At 45.2% G+C, this 25,741-nt stretch overlaps 2 protein-coding genes across 2 annotated transcripts in view; both read left to right on the forward strand.

The window, feature by feature from the left end:
- The window catches only part of FOXH1 (forkhead box H1), a 28,020-nt gene extending 11,191 nt beyond the window's left edge, over positions 1 to 16,829 (forward strand). The window contains exons 2-3 of the mRNA XM_074529809.1: positions 1,019 to 1,123; positions 15,666 to 16,829. Coding sequence (XP_074385910.1) covers positions 1,019 to 1,123; positions 15,666 to 16,184 — 624 coding nt within the window. The 3' untranslated portion in view covers positions 16,185 to 16,829. The remainder of the gene's footprint in view (positions 1 to 1,018; positions 1,124 to 15,665) is intronic.
- Positions 16,830 to 22,714: 5,885 nt separating this feature from the next.
- Positions 22,715 to 25,741, forward strand: part of PPP1R16A (protein phosphatase 1 regulatory subunit 16A) — a 36,453-nt gene continuing 33,426 nt past the window's right edge. Inside the window, exon 1 of the mRNA XM_074558425.1 lies at positions 22,715 to 22,846. The gene's annotated coding sequence lies outside the window, so the exon portion shown is untranslated. The remainder of the gene's footprint in view (positions 22,847 to 25,741) is intronic.

Raw genomic sequence — 25,741 nt, forward strand, 5'->3', positions numbered from 1 at the left:
GGTTTTTTGGGGATATTTTGGGGTTTTTTGGGGAGATTTTTTTCGGATTTTTTGGGGCTTTTTTATGGATATTTTTGAGGGGATTTTTGGCAATTTTCCATGATTTTGATGCACTTCCTATATGACATTTTTGTCAATTTTTATGTGATTTTCCTGAATTATTTGGGCAATTTTAACCGGAATTTTATCGCAATTTTTTAAATTTTTTTTTAATTTTTTAAAATTTTTTCGTGAATATCCCAGTGAATTTTCCCGATGTTTTGCACCCCAAAATTCACAGGATCCCCCCGATTTTTCCCCCCCAGATCCTGCACTTTGGGGGGATTTTTTGTGACTTTTTGGGGAGATTTTGGGGGATTTTGGGGATTTTTTGGAGATTTTTTCAGGGATTTTTTGGGGATTTTGGGGGATATTTTGGGGTTTTTTTGAAGATTTTTTCGGATTTTTTGGGGCTTTTTTAGGGATATTTTCGGGGTTTTTTGGGGGATTTTTTGGGGATATTTTGGGGGATTTTTTGCGGATTTTTTAAGAGATTTTTTGGAATTTTTTGGGGTTTTTTGGGGATATTTTGGGAGATTTTTGGGGGATTTTTGGGGATATTTTGGGGTTTTTTTGGGAGATTTTTTCGGATTTTTGGGGGGTTTTTTTGGGGGATTTTTTGGGGAGATTTTTTGGATTTTTGGGGGGGATTTTTGGGGATATTTGGGGTTTTTCTGGGAGATTTTTTCAGGGATTTTTTCGGGGTCTTTTTGGATTTTTTAGGGGATATTTTTGGGGATTTTGGGGCTTTTTTATGGATATTTTTGAGGGGATTTTTGGGAATTTTGGGGGATTTTGATGCACTTCCTATATGACATTTTTGTCAATTTTATGCGATTTTCCTGAATTATTTGACCGATTTTAACCAGAATTTCACCGCAATTTTTTAAATTTTTTTTTAAATTTTTCAGGAATTTCCCAGTGATTTTCCCGATGTTTTTCACCCCAAAATTCACAGGATCCCCCCATTTTCCCCCAGATCCTGCAGCAGCTGCGCAGCCTCTTCCCGTTCTTCGGGGGGGGGTACCAGGGCTGGAAGGACTCCGTGCGCCACAACCTCTCCTCCAACCCCTGCTTCGCCAAGGTCTAAAATTTGGATTTTTTGGGGTTTTTTTGGGGTTTTTTTGGGGTTTTTTGGGGTTTGGGGGGTTTTTGGGGGGGGGGTTGGGGGTTTTTGGGGGGGTTTTGTGGGGTTTTTGTGGGGGTTTTGGGAGGGGGTTGGGGGATTTGGAGGTGTCAATTGGGGATTTTGGGGTGCTGAATTTGGGGATTTTGGGGTCACATTGGGGGGATTTTGGGGCTTTGAATTGGGGATTTTGGGGTCATATTTGGGGGATTATTTGGGGTCCTGATTTAGGGAGTTTGGGGTCCCATTCCTGTGGGGTTTGAGATCCCAGTTTGGGGATTTTGGGGTCACATTTATGGGATTTTGGGGTCACAATTTGGGGGCTTGGGGTCACATTTATGGGATTTTTGGGTTCTGAATTTGGGGGTTTTGGGGTCACATTTGGGGGATTTTGGGGTCTTAATTTTGGGGCTTTGGGGTCCCAATTTGGGGGTTTTGGGGTCACATTTAGGGGAATATTTGGGTCCAATTTGGGGGTTTTGGGTCACATTTAGGGGATCATTTCGGGTCCTGATTTGGGGGGTTTTGTGGGGTTTTTGTGGGGTTTTTATGGGGTTTTGGGGGGTTTTTATGGGGTTTTTGGGGGGTTTTTATGGGGTTTTGGGGGGGTTTTTATGGGGTTTTTGGGGGGTTTTGTGGGGTTTTTGTGGGGTTTTTATGGGGTTTTTTTGGGGGGTTTTTGGGGGGAGCTTGGGGGGGTTTGGGGGGGGGTTTGTGGGGTTTTTATGGGGTTTTGGGAGGGGGTTTGGAGGTGCCAATTTGGGGGTTTTGGGGGTCTTAATTTGGGGGTTTTGGGGTCTGAATTTGGGATATTTGGGGGTTTTTGGGGGGGTTTTGGGGGTGCTTTTATGGGGTTTTGGGGGGGTTTTTGGGGGTTTTGGGAGGGGGTTTGGGGGTTTGGAGGTCCCAATTTGGGGGTTTTGGGGTCACATTTGGGGGTTTTGGGGTCTTAATTTTGGGGGTTTTGGGGTCTGAATTTGGGGGTTTTGGGTCTGAAATTGGGGTTTTGGGGTTTTTGTGGGGTTTTTTGGGGGTTTTTATGGGGTTTTGGGGGGATTTTTATGGGGGGGGTTTTGGGGGTTTTTTTGGGGGGTTTTTGGGGGTTTTGGGAGGGGGTTTGGGGGTGCCAATTTGGGGATTTTTGGGGTTCTGATTTGGGGATTTGGGGTCCTGACTTAGGGGATTTGGGGTCCCATTTATGGGATTTTTGGGTTCTGACTTGGGGAATTTTGGGATCTTAATTTGGGGATTTTGGGGTTCCAATTTGGGGTTTTGGGGTCCCAGTTTTGGGGTCACATTTATGGGATTATTTGGGTCCCAATTTGGGGGGTTGTGGGGTTTTTGTGGGTTTTTTGGGGGGGTTTTTATGGGGTTTTGGGAGGGGGTTTGGAGGTCCCAATTCAGGGGTTTTGGGTCACATTTATGGATTTTTGGGGTCTGGATTTGGGGTATTTGGGGTTCTGATTTGGGGGTTTTGGGGTCACATTTAGGGGATTTTTGGGGTTCTGATTTGGGGTTTTGGGGTCCTGATTTGGGATATTTAGGGTTCTGATTTGGGCATTTTGGGGTCCCAATTTGGGGGATTTTGGGGTCACATTTGGAGGATTTTGGGGTCCCATTCTTGTGGGGTTTGGGGTCACATTGGGGGATTTTGGGGTCCCAGATTTGGGATATTTGGGGTGCTGATTTGGGGTTTTGGGGTCACATTTAAGGGATTATTTGGGTCCCGGTTTGGGGGTTTTGGGGTCTTAATTTTTGGGGTTTTGGGGTTCGTATTTGGAGGATTTTGGGGTCCCATTCCTGTGGGGTTTGGGGTCACATTTAGGGATTTTTGGGTCTTAATTTTGGGGGTTTTGGGTCACATTTGGGGATTTTGGGATCCCAATTTCGAGGTTTGGGGTCTCATTTATGGGAGTTTTGGGGTCTTAATTTTGGGGGTTTTGGGGTCCCAATTTGGGAATTTTGGGGTCCCAATTTGGGGGTTTTGGGGTCCTGATTTGGGATATTTGGGGTGCTGATTTGGGGATTTTGGGGTCACAATTCAGGGGGTTTGGGGTCACACTTAAGGGATTTTTGGGGTCACATTTAGGGGATTTTTCGGGTTCTGATTTTGAGTTTTTGGAGTCCCAATTTCAAGGGTTTGGGGTCCCATTTATGGGATTTTTGGGGTCCTGATTTGGGGATTTTGGGGTCTGAATTTGGGGGTTTGGGGTCACATTTAAGGGATTATTTGGGTCTCAATTGGGGTTTTGGGGTCACATTAGGGGATTTTTGAGGTTCTGATTTGGGATATTTGGGGTGCTGATTTGGGGTTTTGGGGTCACATTTAGGGGAATTTTAGGGTCCTGATTTTGGGTCCGGATTTGGGGTTTTGGGGTCTGAATTTGGGGATTCTTGGGGTTCTGATTTGGGGATTTTGGGGTCCCATTCCTGTGGGGGTTTGGGGTCACATTTAAGGGATTATTTGGGTCTCAATTTGGGGGTTTTTGGGGTTTTTTGAGGTTTTTATGGGGTTTTGGGAGGGGGTTTGGGGGTGCCAATTTGGGGGTTTTGGGGTCCTAATTTGGGGGTTTTGGGGTCCAGATTTGGGATTTCGGGGTCTGAATTTGGGGATTTTGGGGTCCCAATTTCGAGGGTTTGGGGTCCAATTTATGGGATTTTTGGGGTCCTGATTTTGGGGGTTTGGGGTCACATTTAGGGGATTTTGGGGTCGTGGTTTGGTGATTTGGGGTCACATTTGGGGATTTTGGGGTCACATTTGGGGATTTTGGGGTCCTGATTTGGGATATTTGGGTCACATTTAGGGATTTTGGGGTCCAGATTTGGGATATTTGGGGCTCTGAATTTGGGATTTTTGGGGTCACATTAGGGAATTTGGGGTCTTAATTTGGGGGTTTTGGGGTCCCATTCCTGTGGGGTTTGGGGTCATATTTAGGGATTTTTGGGATTCTGATTTTGGGATTTTGGGGCCCCAATTTGGGGTTTGGGGTCACATTTATGGGAGTTTTGGGGTCCTGATTTTGGGGATTTTGGGTCCTGATTTGGTGATTTTGGGGTCTGAATTTGGGATATTTGGGGTCCCATTTCGGGAATTTTGGGGTCTGAATTTTGGGGTTTTGGGGTTCGTATTTGGAGGATTTTGGGGTCCCATTCTTGTGGGGTTTGGGGTCACATTGGGGGATTTTGGGGTCCAGATTTGGGATATTTGGGGTGCTGATTTGGGGGGTTTGGGGTCACATTTAGGGGATTTTTGGGTCCCAGTTTGGGGATTTTTGGGGTCCTGATTTAGGGGATTTGGGGTCTGAATTTGGGGGTTTTGGGGCCACATTTGGGGGATTTTTGGGGTCCTGATTTGGTGATTTTGAAGTCCCAATTTGGGAGGTTTGGGGTTTTTGTGGGGTTTTTTTGGGGTTTGTGGGGGTTTTGGGAGGGGGTTTGGGGGTGCCAATTTGGTGATTTTGAGGTCACATTTGGGGGTTTTGGGGTTCCGATTTGGGGGTTTTGGGGTCACATTTGGGGGTTTGGGGTCCCATTCTTGTCGGTTTTGGGGTCACATTTAGGGGATTTTGGGGTCCTGATTTAGGGGATTTGGGGTGCTGATTTGGGTGTTTCGGGGTCTGAATTTGGGATTTTGGGGTCCCAGTTTGGGGGTTTTGGGGTCACACTGGGGAGATTTTTGGGGCTCTGATTTGGGGGTTTTGGGGTCACATTTGGGGGTTTTGGGGTCACATTTAGGGATTTTGGGGTCCCAATTTCAAGGGTTTGGGGTCCCATTTATGGGATTTTTGGGGTCTGACTTGGGGAATTTTGGGATCTTAATTGGTGATTTTGGGGTTCCGATTTGGGGGTTTTGGGGTCCCAGTTTGGGGTCACATTTAAGGGATTATTTGGGTCCCAATTTGGGGGGTTGTGGGGTTTTTGTGGGGTTTTTATGGGGTTTTTGGGGGTTTTTGGGGAGTTTTGGGAGGGGGTTTGGAGGTCCCAGTTTGGGGATTTTGGGGTCACATTTAGGGGAATTTGGGGTCTGAATTTGGGGATTTTGGGGTCCATTTCGGGAATTTTGGGGTCTTAATTTTGGGGATTTTGGGGTCCCATTCTTGTGGTTTTGGGGTCATATCGGGTGATTTTGGGGCTCTGAATTTGGGATTTTGGGGTCACATTTAGGGGATTTTTGGGGTTCTGATTTGGGGATTTTGGGGTCTGAATTTGGGGTTTTGGGGTCACATTTGGGGGAATTTGGGGTCCTGATTTGGGGGTTTTGGGGTCCTGATTTGGGGATTTTGGGGCACATTTGGGGAAAATTTGGGTCCTGATTTGGGGGTTTTGGGGTCACATTTAGGGGATTTGGGGTCTGAATTTTGGGGGTTTTGGGGTCCTGATTTGGGGATTTTGGGATTCTGATTTGGGGATTTGGGGTCTGAATTGGGGGTTTTTTGGGGTCCCATTTTGGAGTTTTGGGGTCTTAATTTTGGGATTTTGGGGTCGTATTTGGAGGATTTTGGGTCCTGATTTGGGGGTTTTGGGGTCAGAATTTGGGGGTTTTGGGGTCACATTGGGGGGATATTTGGGGTCCTGATTTAGGGATTTGGATTAGAATTTGGGGTTTTGGGGTCACATTTAGGGGATTTTTGGGGTCCTGATTTAGGGGATTTGGGTCTGAATTTGGGGTTTGGGGTCCCATTTTGGGGTCCAGATTTGGGGATTTTGGGGTCACATTTATGGTATTTTAGGATCCTGATTTGGGATATTTGGGGTGCTGATTGGGGATTTTTGGGGTCCTGATTTTGAGGGTTTTGGGGTCCCATTCCTGTCGGTTTTGGGGTCACATTTAGGGATTTTGGGGCCCAAATTTTGGGGTCCTGATTTGGCGATTTTGGGGTCCTGATTTGGGACCTCAGGGTGGGAATTTGGGGTTTTGGGTTCTGATTTGGTGCTTTTGGGGTCCCAATTTTGTGGGGTTTGGGGTCACATTTTGGGGATTTTTTGGGTTTCTCACAGGGTATTTATGATTTGTAATGGAAATTTTTTTTTGGGGGTTTTGGGGTTTTTTAGGGTTTCTCCTGTGGATTTTTAGGGATTTTTTATGGTTTCTCTTGGGGTTTTTAGGGTTTTTCTCATTGGGGTTTTTTGGGGTTTCCAATGGGATTTTTTGGGGGTTTTTAGGGTTTCCAATGGATTTTTTTTGGATTTTTTGAGGTTTCTCACAGGGTTTTTGGGGATTTTTTGGGCTTTCGGGTTTTTTGGGGTTTCCAATGGGATTTTTTGGGGGTTTTTAGGGTTTCCAATGGATTTTTTTTGGGATTTTTTGAGGTTTCTCACAGGGTTTTTGGGGATTTTTTGGGCTTTCTCACGGGATTTTTTATGGGATTTTTTGGGGATTTTTCCCCGGATTTTTAGGGTTTTTCTCCGGGACTTTTTGGGGTTTCCAATGGGTTTTTTTGGGGTTTCCAATGGGTTTTTTTTGGGGTTTCCAATGGGATTTTTTGGGGTTTTTCTCAGGGATTTTTTGGGGTTTCCAATGGGATTTTTTGGGGTTTTTCTCAGGGATTTTTTGGGGTTTCCAATGGGATTTTTTGGGCTTTTTGGGGATTTTTCCCAGGATTTTTTAAGGTTTCTCATTGGGGTTTTGGGGTTTCCAATGGGATTTTTTGGGGTTTTGGGGGTTTTTTCCCCAGGATTTTTTGGGGCTTTTCCCCTGGATTTTTTGGGGTTTCAAATGGGATTTTTTGGGGTTTCCAATGGGAGTTTTTGGGGTTTCCAATGGGATTTTTTTGGGAATTTTTGGCTTTCTCACGGGATTTTTTATGGGATTTTTTGATTTTTTCCCCAGGATTTTTAGGGGTTTTCTCAGGGATTTTTGGGGTTTCCAATGGGATTTTTATGGGATTTTTTGAGGTTTCTCACAGGATTTTTTTGGGATTTTTTTGGGGTTTTTTCCCCAGGATTTTTTAGGATTTTTCTCAGGGGTTTTTGGGGTTTCCAATGGGATTTTTTGGGCTTTTTGGGATTTTTCCCAGGATTTTTTAGGGTTTCTCATTGGGGTTTTTTGGGGTTTCCAATGGGATTTTTTGGGGTTTCTCACAGGGTTTTTATGATTTGGAATGGAAATTTTTTTTAGGGTTTTGGGGTTTTTTTAGGATTTCTCCTGGGGATTTTTTTAGGGATTTTTTGTGATTTCTCTTGGGGTTTTTAGGATTTCTCCCGGGATTTTTAGGGTTTTTCTCATTGGGGTTTTTTGGGGTTTCCAATGGGATTTTTTGGGGGTTTTTAGGGTTTCCAATGGGATTTTTTGGGGTTTTTGGGGTTTTTTTCCCCAGGATTTTTTAGGATTTTTCTCAGGGGTTTTTTGGGGTTTCCAATGGGATTTTTTTGGGTTTTTGGGGTTTTTTCCCCAGGATTTTTTAGGGTTTTTCTCAGGGGTTTTTTGGGGTTTCCAATGGGATTTTTTGGGCTTTTTGGGGATTTTTCCCAGGATTTTTTAGGGTTTCTCATTGGGGTTTTTTGGGGTTTCCAATGGGATTTTTTGGGGGTTTTTAGGGTTTCCAATGGGATTTTTTATGGGATTTTTTGAGGTTTCTCACAGGATTTTTTTGGGATTTTTTGGGGATTTTTTGGGCTTTCTCATGGGATTTTTTATGGGATTTTTTTGGTTTTTTTTTTCCCAGGATTTTTTAGGATTTCTCTCAGGGGGTTTTGGGGTTCCCAATGGGATTTTTTTGGGGTTTCCAATGGGATTTTTTTGGGGTTTCCAATGGGATTTTTTTGGGGTTTCCAATGGGATTTTTTGGGGTTTTGGGGTTTTTTTTCCCAGGAATTTTTGGGGTTTTTCTCCAGGATTTTTTGGGGTTTCCAATGGGATTTTTTGGGGTTTCCAATGGGAGTTTTTGGGGTTTCCAATGGGATTTTTTTGGGATTTTTTGGGCTTTCTCACAGGATTTTTTATGGGATTTTTTGGATTTTTTCCCCAGGATTTTTAGGGGTTTTCTCAGGGATTTTTGGGGTTTCCAATGGGATTTTTTATGGGATTTTTTGAGGTTTCTCACAGGGTTTTTGGGGATTTTTTTGGGATTTTTTGGGCTTTCTCACGGGATTTTTTATGGGATTTTTTGGGGTTTTTTCCCCAGGATTTTTTAGGATTTTTCTCAGGGGTTTTTGGGGTTTCCAATGGGATTTTTTGGGGTTTTTGGGGTTTTTTCCCCTGGATTTTTTGGGGTTTTTCTCAGGGGCTTTTTGGGGTTTCAAATGGGATTTTTTGGGGTTTCCAATGGGAGTTTTTGGGGTTTCCAATGGGATTTTTTATGGGATTTTTTGGGCTTTCTCACGGGATTTTTTATGGGATTTTTTGGATTTTTTCCCCAGGATTTTTAGGGGTTTTCTCAGGGATTTTTGGGGTTTCCAATGGGATTTTTTGAGGTTTCTCACAGGATTTTTTTGGGATTTTTTTGGGATTTTTTTGGGATTTTTTTGGGATTTTTTGAGCTTTCTCAAGGGATTTTTTATGGGATTTTTTGAGGGTTTTTTTACCAGGATTTTTTAGGGTTTATCTCAGGGATTTTTGGGGTTTCCAATGGGATTTTTTGGGGTTTTTGGGGTTTTTTTCCCAGGATTTTTGGGGTTTCCAATGGGATTTTTTCCCCAGGATTTTATAGGGTTTTTCTCAGGGGTTTTGGGGGTTCCAATGGGATTTTTTGGGGTTTTTGGGGTTTTTTCCCCAGGATTTTTTAGGATTTTTCTCAGGGGCTTTTGGAGTTTCCAATGGGATTTTTTGGGGTTTTGGGGGTTTTTTTCCCAGGATTTTTTAGGGTTTATCTCAGGGATTTTTGGGGTTTCCAATGGGATTTTTTTGGGGTTTCCAATGGGATTTTTTGGGGTTTTTGGGGTTTTTTCCCCAGGATTTTTTGGGGTTTCTCTCAGGGATTTTTTGGGGTTTCCAATGGGATTTTTTGGGGTTTTTGGGGTTTTTTCCCCAGGATTTTATAGGGTTTTTCTCAGGGGTTTTGGGGTTTCCAATGGGATTTTTTGGGTTTTGGGGTTTTTTTCCCAGGATTTTTTGGGGTTTTTCTCAGGGATTTTTTGGGGTTTCCAATGGGATTTTTTGGGGTTTATAATGGGATTTTTTGGGGTTTCCAATGGGATTTTTTTGGGGTTTATAATGGGATTTTTTGGGGTTTCCAATGGGATTTTTTTGGGGTTTATAATGAGATTTTTTGGGGTTTCCAATGGGATTTTTTTGGGGTTTCCAATGGGATTTTTTGGGGTTTCCAATGGGATTTTTTGGGGTTTTTGGTTTTTTTTTCCCAAGATTTTTTAGGATTTTTCTCAGGGTTTTTTTGGGGGTTTCCAATGGGATTTTTTGGGCTTTTTGGGGATTTTTCCCAGGATTTTTTAGGGTTTTTCTCATTGGGGTTTTTTGGGGTTTCCAATGGGATTTTTTGGGGTTTCTCACAGGGTTTTTATGATTTGTAATGGAAATTTTTTTTTTAGGGTTTTGGGGTTTTTTAGGATTTCTCCTGGGGATTTTTTAGGGATTTTTTAGGGTTTCTCTTGGGGTTTTTTAGGATTTTTCCTGGGGGTTTTTAGGGTTTTTCTCATTGGGGTTTTTAGGGTTTCCAATGGGATTTTTTATGGGATTTTTTTTGAGGTTTCTCACAGGATTTTTTTGGGATTTTTTTGGGATTTTTTGGGATTTTTTTGGGATTTTTTGGGGTTTTTTTTGGGATTTTTTGGGCTTTCTCATGGGATTTTTTATGGGATTTTTTGAGGTTTTTTTTACCAGGATTTTTTAGGGTTTTTCTCAGGGATTTTTGGGGTTTCCAATGGGATTTTTTGGGGTTTCCAATGGGAGTTTTTGGGGTTTCCAATGGGATTTTTTGGGGTTTTTGGGGTTTTTTCCCCAGGATTTTTTAGGGTTTTTCTCAGGGGTTTTTGGGGTTTCCAATGGGATTTTTTTGGGTTTTTGGTGTTTTTTTCCCAGGATTTTTTAGGGTTTTTCTCAGGGGTTTTTTGGGGTTTCCAATGGGATTTTTTGGGGTTTTGGGGGTTTTTTCCCCTGGATTTTTTGGGGTTTCCAATGGGAGTTTTTGGGGTTTCCAATGGGATTTTTTGGGGTTTCCAATGGGATTTTTTGGGGGTTTTTAGGGTTTCCAATGGGATTTTTTATGGAATTTTTTTGAGGTTTCTCACAGGATTTTTTTGGGATTTTTTTGGGATTTTTTTGGGATTTTTTTGGGATTTTTTGGAGATTTTTTTGGGAATTTTTGGGCTTTCTCAAGGGATTTTTTTATGGGATTTTTTGAGGTTTTTTTTTACCAGGATTTTTTAGGGTTTTTCTCAGGGATTTTTGGGGTTTCCAATGGGATTTTTTGGGGTTTTTGGGGTTTTTTCCCAGGATTTTTTGGGGTTTCCAATGGGATTTTTTGGGGTTTTTTTCCCAGGATTTTTTAGGGTTTCTCATTGGGGTTTTTTGGGGTTTCCAATGGGATTTTTTGGGGTTTCTCACAGGGTATTTATGATTTGTAATGGAAATTTTTTTTTAGGGTTTTGGGGTTTTTTAGGATTTCTCCTGGGGATTTTTTAGGGATTTTTTAGGATTTCTCTTGGAGGATTTTAGGATTTTTCCAGGGGATTTTTAGGGTTTTTCTCATTGGGGTTTTTTGGGGTTTCCAATGGGATTTTTGGGGGGTTTTTAGGGTTTTCAATGGGATTTTTTTATGGGATTTTTTGAGGTTTCTCACAGGATTTTTTTGGGATTCTTTTGGGATTTTTTGGGATTTTTTGGGATTTTTTTGGGATTTTTTGGGCTTTCTCACGGGATTTTTTATGGGATTTTTTGGTTTTTTTTCCCCAGGATTTTTTAGGGTTTTTCTCAGGGGTTTTTTGGGGTTTCCAATGGGATTTTTTGGGCTTTTTGGGGATTTTTCCCAGGATTTTTTAGGGTTTCTCTCAGGGTTTTTTTGGGGTTTCCAATGGGATTTTTTATGGGGTTTTTGGGGTTTTTTCCCCAGGATTTTTTAGGATTTTTCTCAGGGGTTTTTGGGGTTTCAAATGGGATTTTTTGGGATTTCCAATGGGATTTTTTTGGGATTTTTTGGGCTTTCTCACGGGATTTTTTATGGGATTTTTTGGATTTTTTCCCCAGGATTTTTAGGGGTTTTCTCAGGGATTTTTGGGGTTTCCAATGGGATTTTTTATGGGATTTTTTGAGGTTTCTCACAGGATTTTTTGGGCTTTCTCACGGGATTTTTTTATGGGATTTTTTGGGGTTTTTTTCCCAGGATTTTTTAGGATTTTTCTCAGGGATTTTTTGGGGTTTCCAATGGGGTTTTTTTTGGGTTTCCAAAGGGATTTTTTGGGGTTTTTGGGGTTTTTTCCCCAGGATTTTTTAGGATTTTTCTCAGGGGTTTTTGGGGTTTCCAGTGGGATTTTTTGGGGTTTCTCACAGGGTTTTTATGCTTTGTAATGGAAATTTTTTTTAGGGTTTTGGGGTTTTTTAGGATTTCTCCAGGGGATTTTTTAGGGATTTTTTATGATTTCTCTTGGGGTTTTTTAGGATTTTTCCTGGGGATTTTTTAGGGATTTTTTATGGTTTCTCTTGGGGTTTTTTAGGGATTTTTTATGGTTTCTCTTGGGGTTTTTTAGGATTTTTCCTGGAGATTTTTTAGGGATTTTTTATGATTTCTCTTGGGGTTTTTTAGGATTTTTCCTGGAGATTTTTTAGGGATTTTTTATGGTTTCTCTTGGGGTTTTTTAGGATTTTTCCTGGGGGTTTTTTAGGGTTTTATTCAGGATTTGTTGAGGTTTTTTACAGAGCATTTTTGGGGTTTTTAGGGGTTTTTTTGGGGTATTTTTTGGGGTATTTTTTGGTAGCTTTTGGGGAATTTTTTTAGGATTTATTTGGGATTTCTTTAAGATTTATTTAGGATTTTTTTAGGGTTTATTCAGGGTTATTTAGGATTTATTTAGAATTTATTTAGGAGTTATTTAGGATTAATTTAGGATTTATTTGTGATTTATTTGGGATTTCTTTAAGATTTATTTAGGGTTTATTTAGGATTTATTTAGGATTTATTTAGGATTTATTTGGGAAATATTTGTGTTTTATTTAGGATTTATTTAGGGTTTATTTAGGATTTGTTTAAGATTCATTAGGGATTTATTTAAGATTTATTTAGGATCTATTTAGGATTTATTTAAGATTTTTAGAATTTATTTCAGATTTATTTCGGATTTATTTCGGATTTATTTAGGGTTTATTTAGGATTTATTTAGGATTTATTTAGGGCTTATTCAGGATTTATTTAGGATTTATTTGGGAAATATTTGTGATTTATTTAGAATTTATTTGTGATTTATTTAGGATTTATTTAGGATTTATTTAGGATTTGTTTAAGATTCTTTAAGGATTTATTTAAGATTTATTTAGGATTTATTTAGGATTTATTTAGGATTTATTTAAGATTTATTTAGGATTTATTCAGGATTTATTTAGGATTTATTTAGGGTTTATTCAGGATTTATTTAGGATTTATTTAGGATTTATTTGGGAAATATTTGTGATTTATTTAGGATTTATTTAGGATTTATTTAGGGTTTATTCAGGGTTTATTTAGGATTTATTTAGGATTTATTTGGGAAATATTTGTGATTTATTTAGAATTTATGTAGGATTTATTTAGGATTTGTTTAAGATTCATTAGGGATTTATTTAAGATTTATTTAGGATCTATTTAGGATTTATTTAAGATTTTTAGGATTTATTTCAGATTTATTTCGGATTTATTTAGAATTTATTTCGGATTCATTTAGGATTTATTTCGGATTTATTTAGAATTTATTTCGGATTCATTTCAGATTTATTTAGGTTTTATTTAGGGTTTATTTCAGATTTATTTAAGGTTTATTTAGGATTTATTTAGAATTTATTTCGGATTTATTTAGGATTTATTTAGGATTTATTTAGAATTTATTTCGGATTTATTTCAGATTTATTTAGGATTTATTTAGGATTTATTCAGGATTTATTTAGAATTTATTCAGGATTTATTTGGAATTTATTTAGGAGTTATTTAGGATTTATTTGGGATTTATTTGTGATTTATTTAGGATTTATTTAGAATTTTTTGGGGGACATATTTAGGATTTATTCAGGATTTATTTAGGATTTATTTAGGGTTTATTTCGGATTTATTTTGGATTTATTTAGAATTTATTTCAGATTTATTTATAATTTATTTATAATTTATTTTGGATTTATTTCAGATTTATTTCGGATTTATTTAGAATTTATTTTGGATTTATTTCGGGTTTATTTCTGATTTATCTCCCCCCTCCAAACCCCACTCCCAGGGCAATTTCTGGGATTTTTTATGGGATTTTTGGGGGTTTCTCACGGGATATTTTGGGTTTTTTTATGGGATTTTTTTGGGGTTTCTCACGGGATTTTTTAATGGGATTTTTTGGGGTTTTTTAATGGGATTTTTGTGGGGTTTTTAGGGTTTCTCACGGGATTTTATGGGGAATTTTTGGGTTTTTTAATGGGATTTTTTGGGGGTTTTTTATGGGATTTTTTGGAGGTTTTTGGGGTTTTTTTGGGATTTTTTTAGGATTTTTTGGGGTTTCTCAGGGGATTTTTTGGGACTTTTTATGGGATTTTTTATGGGATTTTTGGGGGTTTCTCACAGGATTTTTTTTGGGATTTTTTGGGCTTTCTCATGGGATTTTTTATGGGATTTTTTGTGGTTTTTTATGGTTTCTCATGCGATTTTTTTGGGGATTTTTTTGTGGAGCATATTCAGAATTTATTCAGGATTTATTTCTGATTTATCTCTGATTTATCCCCCGTGCCCAGGTGCCGAAGGACCCCTCCAAGCCGCACTCCAAGGGCAATTTCTGGGATTTTTTATGGGATTTTTATGGGATTTTTTGGGGAGCATATTTAGAATTTATTTAGATTTTTTTTAGGATTTATTTAGAATTTATTTAGGATTTATTTAGGGTTTATTTATGATTTATTTCCCCCCTCCAAGCCGCACTCCAAGGGTCCCTTTTGGGGATTTATTATGGGATTTTTAATGGGATTTTTAATGGGATTTTTATGGGGTTTTTGGGGTTTCTCACGGGATTTTTATGGGACTTTTTGGGGATTTTTTTGGGATTTTTTATGGGATTTTTTTGGGATTTTTCGGGGGCCATATTTAGAATTTATTTCGGATTTATTTAGGGTTCATTTTGGATTTATTTAGAATTTATTTCGGATTTATTTAGGATTTATTTCGGATTTATTTATAATTTATTTAGGATTTATTTACAATTTATTTAGGATTTATTTCTGATTTATCTCTGATTTTTCCCCCCTCCCCAGGTGCCCAAGGACCCCTCCAAGCCGCACTCCAAGGGCAATTTCTGGGATTTTTTATGGGATTTTTTTGGATTTTTTGGGGAACATATTTAGGATTTATTTAGAATTTATTTAGAATTTATTTCGGATTTATTTCAAATTTATTTCAGATTTATTTCCCCCCTGCCCAGGTGCTGAAGGACCCCTCCAAACCCCATTCCAAGGGTCCCTTTTTGGGATTTTTTATGGGATTTTTTGGGGTTTTTTATGGGATTTTTATGGGATTTTTTGGGGAGTGTATTTATAATTTATTTAGAATTTATTTCTGATTTATCTCTGATTTTTCCCCCTTCCCCAGGTGCCCAAGGACCCCTCCAAACCCCACTCCAAGGGCAATTTCTGGGATATTTAATGGGATTTTTTTGGGATTTTTTATGGGATTTTTATGGGATTTTTTGTGGTTTCTCACGGGATTTTTTAATGGGATTTTTTGGGTTTTTTTTTATGGGATTTTTGTGGGGTTTTTAGGGTTTCTCACGGGATTTTATGGGGAATTTTTGGGGTTTTTTTATGGGATTTTTTGGGGGTTTTTTATGGGATTTTTTGGGGTTTCTCATGCGATTTTTTTTGGAATTTTTAAATGGGATTTTTTGGGATTTTTTATGGGATTTTTTGGGGTTTCCAATGCTATTTTTTTGGGGGCCATATTTAGAATTTATTTCGGATTTATTTAGGGGTTATTTAGGATTTATTTAGGATTTATTTCGGATTTATTTAGTAGTTATATAGCATTCATTTAGGATTTATTTGGGATTTCTTTGGGATTTTTTGGGGAACATATTTAGAATTTATTTAGAATTTATTTCGGATTTATTTAGAATTTATTTCAGATTTATTTAGGGTTTATTTAAGATTTATTTCGGATTTATTTCAGATTTATTTATGATTTATTTTATAATTTATTTCTGATTTATCTCTGATTTCTCCCCCTTCCCCAGGTGCCCAAGGACCCCTCCAAAGGTCCCTTTTTGGGGTTTTTAATGGGATTTTTTGGGGTTTCTCACGGGATTTTTTGGGGATTTTTGGGGGACCATATTTAGAATTTATTTAGGATTTATTTATGATTTATTTAGAATTTATTTAGGATTTATTTCCCCTCCCCAGGTGCCCAAGGACCCCTCCAAACCCCACTCCAAGGGCAATTTCTGGACGGTGGACGTGTCGCGCATCCCCCCGTCAGCGCTGCGCCTGCAGAACACGGCCGTGGCCCGGGGGGCCCTGGGTGGCCCCGCCCCCTCCTTCGTACCCGACCTGACCCCTTTTGTCCTCTCCGGGTACCCGTACCCCCAAACCCCACCCCCAAATCCAAACCCAGCCCCTCAGAATTCCAACTTCTCCATTGATTCCCTGCTCGGCCACAGCACCCCAAAATTTTCCCTCCCGTTTTGGGGGCAGCTCCCCACTTCTTACAGCGCGGGGGTGGCACCCAATGCCGTGGCACCCATGGGTGCTGGGGGCACCCCGAATTTGGGGCAAAACTGGGGGGTCCTGGCAGCGTCTGAACCCCGAAATTTGGGGAGGGAAACCCCGAATGTTCAGCGGGATTTTGGGGGGGCGCCCCCCAATAAAAGCGTGTTCGACGTCTGGCTGAGCCACCCCGGGGACATTGCCATCCGTGGGTGATGACGTCATAGGGGCACCCCGAAATTTTGGGGGGGTTGCCCCCAAATTTTTGGGGTGTCAACATCCAAAAATGGCGAAATTTGGGGGTGAAATGCCCCAAAAATTACTTTAAATGCCCCCAAACCGTCAAATTTTGATTTGATGACGTCACAGAGCACCCCAAAATTTTCGTGACGTCATCACATCCGATGACATCATGCACCCCCAAATTTTGGGGTAATTTTGAGGCATTTCTCACCCAAATTTTGTCCAAATCCCCCCTAAAATTTGGTGTTGATGACGTCATGGGGGCACCCCAAAATTTTTGGGGGGTCGCCCCGAAATCAGGGAGAAAAAAATTGGGGGTGTTAAGATGCAAAAAAATGGCAAAATTTGGGGGTGAAATGCCTCAAAATTGAGTCTAAACACCCCCAAAATTGCTTCAAACCACCCTAAATTTGGGAGTGATGACGTCATGGGGGCACCCCGAAATTTTGGGGGGTAGCCCCGAAATCAGGGAGAAAAAATTTGGGGGTGTTTGGATGCAAAAATGGGTGAAATTTGGGGGTGAAATGCCCCAAAATTGAGTCTAAACACCCCCAAATTTCATCCAAATCCTCCTCAAATTTGGTGTTGATGACGTCATAGGGGCGCCCCTAAATTTGGGGGGGGGGAGGCGCCCCGAAATCAGGGAGAAAAAATTTGGGGGTGTTAGGATGCAAAAATGGCGAAATTTGGGGGTGAAATACCGCAAAATTGAGTCCAAACCCTCCTCAAATTTGGTGTTGATGACGTCATAGGGGGCACCCCAAATTTTGGGGGGGTCGCCCCGAAATCAGGGAAAAAAATTTGGGGGTGTCAGCATTCAAACATGGCGAAATTTGGGGGTGAAATGCCCCAAAAATTACTTTAAAACCCTCACATTCGGGTTTGATGACGTCACAGGGGCACCCCGAAATTTTTGGGGGGCGCCCCGAAATCAGGGAGAAAAAATTTGGGGGTGTTTGGATGAAAAAAATGGTAAAATTTAGGGGTGAAATGCCCCAAAATTGAGTCCAAAGCCCCCAAATTTCATCCAAATCCTCCTCAAATTTGGTGTTGATGACGTCATAGGGGCACCCCGAAATTTTGGGGGGTCACCCCGAAATCTGGGAGAAAAACTTTTGGGGTGTCAGCATCCAAAAATGGCAAAATTTGGGGGTGAAATGCCTCAAAATTGAGTCTGAACACCCCCAAAATTGCTTCAAAACACCCTAAATTTGGGAGTGATGACGTCATAGGGGCACCCCAAAATTTTGGGGGGCACCCCGAAATCTGGGAAAAAAATTTGGGGGTGTTAGGATGCAAAAATTGGCTAAAATTGGGGGTGAAATGCCCCAAAAATTGCTTTAAAACCCTTACATTTGGGTTTGATGACGTCATAGGGGTGCCCCGAAATTTTGGGGGGTCACCCCGAAATCTGGGAAAAAAATTTGGGGGTGTTAGGATGCAAAAAATGGCAAAAGTTGGGGGTGAAATGCCCCAAAATTGAGTCTAAACACCCCCAAAACTGCTTCAAACCACCCTAAATTTGGGACTGATGACGTCATAGGGGCGCCCCAAAATTTGGGGGATCGCCCCGAAATCAGGGAGAAAAAATTTGGGGGTGTTTGGATGCAAAAAATGGTGAAATTTGGGGGTGAAATGTCCAAAAAATTACTTTAAACGCCCCAAAAACTCTCAAATTTGGGGTTGATGATGTCATAGGGGAACCTCAAATTTTTGGTGACGTCATCACATCCGATGACATCATGCACCCCCAAATTTTGGGGGATTTTGGGGTCATTTTGGGGTGTTTAAACTCAATTTTGGGGCATTTCACCCCCAAATTTTGTCCAAATCCCCCCAAAATTTGGGGGTGATGACGTAATAGGGGCACCCCCAAATTTTGATGACGTCATCAATTCCAATGATGTCAAACACCCCCAAAATTTGGGGATTTTGGACCCAATTTTGCCGGGTTTAGTCTCAATTTTGGGGCATTTCACCCCCAAATTTTGCCCAAATCCCCCCTAAAATTTGGGGGGGTGTATGACGTCATCAGAGGTGATGATGTAATCGCATCACCCCAAAATTTTGGGGGGTCACCCCCACATAATGGCGAAATTTGGGGGTGAAATGCCCCAAAATTGAGTCTGAACACCCCAAAATTGCTTCAAATCGGCCCAAAATTGGGGGTGATGACGTCATAGGGGCACCCCAAAATTGTGGTGACGTCATCAATTCCAATTATGTCAAACACCCCCAAAATTTGGGGATTTTGGACCCAATTTTGCCGGGTTTAGTCTCAATTTTGGGGCATTTCACCCCCAAATTTTGCCCAAATCCCCCCTAAAATTTGGGGGTGTGTATGACGTCATCAGAGGTGATGATGTAATCGCGTCACCCCAAAATTTTGGGGGGTTACCCCCGCATAATGGCGAAATTTGGGGGTGAAATGCCCCAAAATTGAGTCTGAACACCCCAAAATTGCTTCAAACCACCCCAAAATTTGGAGTGATGACGTCATAGGAGCACCCCAAATTTGGGGGGACCCCCCCCTCAAAAAAATTGAATCGAAATCCCCCAAAATTTTGGGGTCAAAGCCCCCCAAAATCGCCCGGAATGGCCCCAAAATGTGAGGCTGAATGGCAATGACGTCATCGGGGTTTCCCTCTTCCATATATGGAAGTGGTGACGTCACCGGGGTTTCCCCAGACCATATATGGGCATGGTGATGTCATCAGTGTGGCCCCGCCCCCTTCCGTGTTTCCCCTCCCTCCTCTCAATAAAGAATCGACCAGTTTGCACCAGTTTGGACCAGTTTGCACCAGTTTGGACCAGTTTGGGACCAGTTTGAACCAGTTTGCACCAGTTTGGGACCAGTTTGGGACCAGTTTGGACCAATTTGGACCAGTTTGGGACCAGTTTGTTCCCAGTCTGTCCCAGTCCCTCCCAGTTTGTTCCCAGTCTGTCCCAGTCCCTCCCAGTTTAATCCCAGTTTGGCCCAGTTCATCCCAGTCCCTCCCACTCTATCCCAGTTCATCCCAGTCCATCCCAGTTTAATCCCAGTTTGCTCCCAGTCTGTCCCAGTTTAGTCCCAGTTTGATCCCAGTCCCTCCCAGTTTAATCCCAGTTTGCTCCCAGTCCATCCCAGTTTGTTCCCAGTCTGTCCCAGTCCCTCCCAATTTAATCCCAGTTTGCTCCCAGTCCATCCCAGTTTGTTCCCAGTTTGTCCCAGTTTGCTCCCAGTCCATCCCAGTCCCTCCCAGTTTAATCCCACTTTGATCCCAGTCCATCCCAGTCACTCCCAGTTTGCTCTCGGTCTGTCCCAGTCTGCACCAGTTTGCTCCCAGTCCCTCCCAGTTTCATCCCAGTTTGGCCCCAGTCCATCCCAGTCCCTCCCAGTTTGCATCAGTCTGTCCCAGTTTAGTCTAAATCCATCCCAGTTTGCTCCCAGTCCCTCCCAGTTTGTTCCCAGTTTGTCCCAGTTTGATCCCAGTCCCTCCCAGTCACCAACACTTTATCCCAGTTTGTTCCCAGTCTGTCCCAGTTTGGTTCCTGTCCCTCCCAGTTTGGACCAGTTTGGTCTCAGCCCCTTCCAGTTTGATCCCAGTCACTCCCAGTACATCCCAGTCCATCCCAGTCTGTCCCAGTCCCTCCCAGTCTGTCCCAGTCCCTCCCAGTTTGATCCCAGTCCGTCCCAGTTTGATCCCAGTTTGCTCCCAGTTAGGTCCCAGTCCCTCCCAGTTTGCATCAGTCTGTCCCAGTTTAGTCCCAGTCCATCCCAGTTCATCCCAGTTTGCTCCCACTGTGTCCCAGTCCCTCCCAGTTTGCCCCAGTTTGCTCCAATCCCTCCCAGTTTGTTCCCAGTCCCTCCCAGTTTAATCCCAGTTTGGCCCCAGTCCATTCCAGTCCCTCTCAGATAATTCCATTTTATCCCAGTCCCTCCCAGTTTGTTCCCAGTCCATCCCAGATCATCCCAGTTTGTCCCAGTCTGTCCCAGTTTGATCCCAGTTTGGCCCCAGTCCATCCCAGTTTGCTCCCAGTCTGTCCCAGTCCCTCCCAGTTTAATCCCAGTTCATCCCAGTTAGGTCCCAGTCTGTCCCAGTCCTTCCCAGTTTGCCCCAATCACTCCCAGTTTATCCCAGTCCCTCCCAGTTTAATCCCAGTTTGGCTCCCATCCATCCCAGTCCCTTCCAGTTCAATCCCAGTTTGGCTCCCATCCATCCCAGTCCCTCCCAGTTTGTGTCAGTCTGTCCCAGTTCACTCCCAGTCCCTCCCAGATAATTCCGTTTTATCCCAGTCCCTCCCAGTTTGTCCCAGTTTGGCCCCAGTCCCTCCCAGTTTGCGTCAGTTGGTCCCAGTCCCTCCCAGTTTGGAACCAGTGTATCCCAGTCTGTCCCAGTTTGGTCCCAGTCTGTCCCCATTTGTCCCAGTTCATCCCATTTGTTCCCAGTTTGTCCCAGTTTGATCCCAATTTGGAACCACTTTGGTCCCAGTTTGGACCAGTTTGCTCCCAGTTTGGAACCAGTGTATCCCAGTCTGTCCCAGTCCATCCCAGTCTGTCCCAGTTTGGTCCCAGTCTGTCCCCATTTGTCCCAGTTCATCCCATTTGTTCCCAGTTTGTCCCAGTTTGATCCCAATTTGGAACCACTTTGGTCCCAGTTTGGACCAGTTTGCTCCCAGTTTGCTCCCAGTTTGCTCCCAGTTTTCCCAGTTTGTCCCAGTCCCTCCCAGTTTTTTCCCAGTTTGTCCCAGTTCATCCCAGTCCCTCCCAGTCCATCCCACTCTGTCCCAGTTCATCCCAGTCCATCCCAGTTTGATCCCAGTCCTTCCCAATTCATCCCAGTTTGTCCCAGTTTGCTTCTAGTCCATCCCAGTTTGGTCCTGATCCCTCCCTGTCAGTCCCAGTTTATCCCAGTCCATCCCAGTTCATCCCAGTCCATTCCAGTTTGCTCACACTCGGTCTCAGTCCCTCCCAGTTTAATCTCAATTTGTCCCAGTTTGGTTCCAGTTTGTCCCAGTCCCTCCCAGTCCATCCCAGTCCCTCCCAGTTTGCTCCCAGTCACTCCCAGTCACTCCCAGTCCATCCCAGTTTGTCCCAGTCCCTCCCATTTTGCCCCCAGTTTTGTCCCAGTCTGATCCCAGTCCATCCCAGTCCCTCCCAGTTTAATCCCACTTTGATCCCAGTCTGTCCCAGTCACTCCCAGTTTGCTCTCGGTCTGTCCCAGTCTGCACCAGTTTGCTCCCAGTCCCTCCCAGTTTAATCCCAGTTTGGCCCCAGTCCATCCCAGTCCCTCCCAGTCACCAACACTTCATCCCAGTTTGTTCCCCGTCTGTCCCAGTTTGGTTCCTGTCCCTCCCAGTTTGGACCAGTTTGGTCTCAGCCCCTTCCAGTTTGATCCCAGTACATCCCAGTCACTCCCAGTTTAATCCCAGTTCATCCCAGTTTGCTCCCAGTCACTCCCAGTCCATCCCAGTTAGGTCCCAGTCCCTCCCAGTCACTCCCAGTTCATCCCAGTTTGGTCCCAGTCTGTCCCAGTCCCTCCCAGTTTAATCCCAGTTCATCCCAGTTTGGTCCCAGTCTGTCCCAGTCCCTCCCAGTTTGCATCAGTCTGTCCCAGTTTGGCCCCAGTCCATCCCAGTTCATCCCAGTTTGCTCCCACTCTGTCCCAGTCCCTCCCAGTTTGCCACAATCACTCCCCGTTTGTTCCCAGTCCCTTCCAGTTCAATCCCAGTTTGGCTCCCATCCATCCCAGTCCCTCCCAGTTCAATCCCAGTTTGGCTCCCATCCATCCCAGTCCCTCCCAGTTCAATCCCAGTTTGGCTCCCATCCATCCCAGTCCCTCCCAGTTTGTGTCAGTCTGTCCCAGTTCACTCCCAGTCCCTCCCAGATAATTCCGTTTTATCCCAGTCCCTCCCAGTTTGCTCCCAGTCCCTCCCAGTTTGCTCCCAGTTCATCAATTAGGATTTGGGATTGGGATTTGGGGGAAATTTGGGGTTCGGGATTTGGGGAAATTCAGGGATTGGGATTTGGGGAAATTCAAGGATTGGGATTTTGGGGGAATTCAGGGATTGGGATTTTGGGGAATTCAGGGATTGGGATTTGGGGGAATTCAAGGATTGGGATTTTGGGGTTTCAAGGATTGGGATTTTGGGGAAATTCAAGGATTGGGATTTTGGGGTTCCCATTCCTGGGGGCCTGCAGAGATTTGGGATTGGGAATTGAGGGTGAGGCGTCTCCCATTCATACCCTGAAGGAATTCTCCCCTATTTGAGAGCCTCAAAACGTCTTGGGAAGGACACAACCACACCAGAGGGGACACCCCAAATCCCTCAGGGGGGAGACCCCAAACTTGGAAACCCCAAAAACCCCGGAAAACCAAAAAAACTCCAAAAACCCCCCAAATTTTGCGTTGTCATTCCCTCTCTTTCCGCCAGGGGGCGCCACTCCTTGCCCACGCCCGCCATCTTGAGTGCGTCGCGGCACTTCCGGGTTTTTCTTCACTCACTTCCGGGTTTGCCGTCACTCATTTCCGGCGTCACCGGAAGTGGCGCGGTCGCCATGGCGACGGCCCCGCCTGTGGCAGCGGCGGGCGCGGCCCGAGGGCGCGGCGGGGACAGCGAGGGGACAACGAGGGGACAGCGAGGCGACAGCGCCGGTAACGGGAGCGGCGACACCGCGGGGACAACGCGGGGGGTGCTGGGAGTGAGGGGGAGCCAGTGGAACGGGGAGGGGAGGGGGGGGAGAGGGAAGGGGCCGGACAAAATGGCGGCGGCCTGAGGGGCGGCCTGAGGGGGGCGCGGGGACATGGCGGGAACCGGGAGGGGACCGGGAGGGGACCGTGAGGGGACTTTGGCGACTTTGAGAGGACTTTGGGGACCCTGAGAGGACTTTGAGGACATTGAGGGGATTTTGGGGACATGGAGGGGACTGTGAGGGGACTGAGGGGACTTTGGAGAGGTCCGTGAGGGGACTTTGGGGACCGTGAGGGGACTTTGGGGACCGTGAGGGGACTTTGGGCACTCTGGGGACATTGAAGGGATCTTGGGGACCGTGAGGGGACTGAGGGGACTTTGGGGACTCTGAGGGGACTTTGGGGACATTGAGGGGACCGTGAGGGGACTTTGGGGACCGTGAGGGGACTTTGGGAACCTTGAGGGGATTTTGGGGACCCTGAGGGAACTTTGGGGACCGTGAGCGGACTTGAGAGGACATGGAGGGGATTGAGAGGAGATGGAGGGGAATTTGGGGACATTGAGCGGACTGAGGGGACTTTGGGGACCCTGAGGAGACTTTGAGGACATGGAGGGGGCCGTGAGGGGACCGTGAGAAGACATTGGGGACTGTGAGGGGACTTTGGGGACATTGAGGGGACTGAGAGGACATGGAGGGGACTTTGGGGACCCTGAGGGGACTTTGTGGACTGTGAGAGGACTTTGGGGACATTGAGGGGCCCGTGAGGGGACATTGGGGACCGTGAGGGGACTTTGGGGACCGTGAGGGGATTTTGGAGACCGTGAGGGGACTGAGGCGACTTTGGGGACATGGAGGGGACCGTGAGGGGACTGAGGGGACATTGGGGACTGTGAAGGGACTGAGGGTCCTTTGGGGACATTGAGCGGACTGAGAGGACATGGAGGGGACTTTGGGGACTTTGAGAGGATTTTGGGGACCGTGAGGGAACTGAGGGGACATTGGGGACCGGGAGGGGACTTTGGGGACCCTGAGGGGACCGTGAGGAGACATTGGGGACCGTGAGGGGACTGAGGGGACTTTGGAGAGCACCGTGAGGGGACTTTTGCGACCGTGAGGGGACTGAGAGGACGTGGAGGGGACTTTGGGGACTTTGGAGAGGTCCGTGAGGGGACTTTGGGGACTTTGGGGACATGAAGGGAACCGGGAGGGGGCTGAGGGGACACGGAGGGAACCGGGAGGGGACCGTGTGGGGACTTTGGGCACTCTGGGGACACTGAAGGGATCTTGGGGACCGTGAGGGGACTGAGGGGACTTTGGGGACATTGAGCGGACTGAGGGGACTTTGGGGACCCTGAGGGGACTTTGGGGACATGGAGGGGACCGTGAGGGGACTGAGGGGACATTGAGGGGACTTTGGGGACCCTGAGAGGACTTTGGGGACATTGAGGGGATTTTGGGGACACGGAGGGGACCGTGAGGGGACACAGAGGGGAGCATGAGGGGACATTGGGGACTGTGAGGGGACTGAGGGGACTTTTGGGACCGTGAGGGGACTGAGAGGACTTTGGAGACTTTGGGGACTTTGGAGAGGTCCGTGAGGGGACTCTGGGGACCGTGAGGGGACTGAGGGGACTTTGGGGACATTGAGGGGACTGAGAGGACATGGAGGGGACTTTGGGGACTTTGAGAGGATTTTGGGGACCGTGAGGGGACTGAGGGGACATTGGGGACCGGGAGGGGACTTTGGGGACCGTGAGGGGACATTGGGGACCGTGAGGGGACATGGAGGGGACCGGGAGGGGACTGAGAGGACTTTGGACAGGACCGTGAGGGGAGTTTTGCGACCGTGAGGGGACTGAGAGGACGTGGAGGGGACTTTGGGGACTTTGGGGACATGGCGGGAACCGTGAGGGGACTTTGGGGACCGTGAGGGTACTGAGGGGACATGGAGGGAACCGGGAGGGGACCGTGAGGGGACTTTGGGCACTCTGGGGACACTGAAGGGATCTTGGGGACCGTGAGCGGACTGAGGGGGACTTTGGGGACTGCGAGGGGACTTTGGGGACCGTGAGGGGACTTTGGGGACATTGAGGGGATTTTGGAAACATGGAGGGGAGCGTGAGGGGACACAGAGGGGAGCATGAGGGGACATTGGGGACTGTGAGGGGACTGAGGGAACCGTGAGGGGACTGAGGGGACTTTGGGGACATTGAGCGGGCTGAGGGGACGTTAGGGCCATGACGGGAACCGGGAGGGGGCTGAGGGGACTGAGGGGACATGGGGGGAACCGGGAGGGGACCGTGAAGGGACTTTGGGCACTCTGGGGACACTGAAGGGATCTTGGGGACCGTGAGGGGACTGAGGGAACTTTGGGGACTGTGAGGGGACTTTGGGGTCCATGAGGGGACTTTGGGGACATTGAGGGGACTGAGAGGACTTTGGGGACCTTGAGGGGACATTGGGGACATTGAGGGGACTGAGAGGGGACCCTGAGGGGACTTTGGGGACCGTGAGGGGACTTTGGGGACATTGAGGGGACTGTGAGGGGACCGTGAGGGGACTGAGGCGACTTTGGGGACATGGAGGGGACCCTGAGGGGACTCTGGGGACATTGGGGACCGTGAAGGGACTTTGGGGACATTGAGGGGACTGAGAGGACATGGAGGGGATTTTGGGGACCCTGAGGGTCCTTTGGGGACATTGAGGGGACTGAGAGGACTTTGGGGACCTTGAGGGGACTTTGGGGACATTGAGGGAACTTTGGGGACCGTGAGGGGACTTTGGGGACCGTGAGGGGACCGTGAGGGGACTGAGGCGACTTTGGGGACATTGAGGGGACTTTGGGGAACCTGAGGGG

This window comes from Zonotrichia albicollis, chromosome 1 (genome assembly GCF_047830755.1).
Source record: "Zonotrichia albicollis isolate bZonAlb1 chromosome 1, bZonAlb1.hap1, whole genome shotgun sequence".
NCBI lineage: Eukaryota > Metazoa > Chordata > Aves > Passeriformes > Passerellidae > Zonotrichia > Zonotrichia albicollis.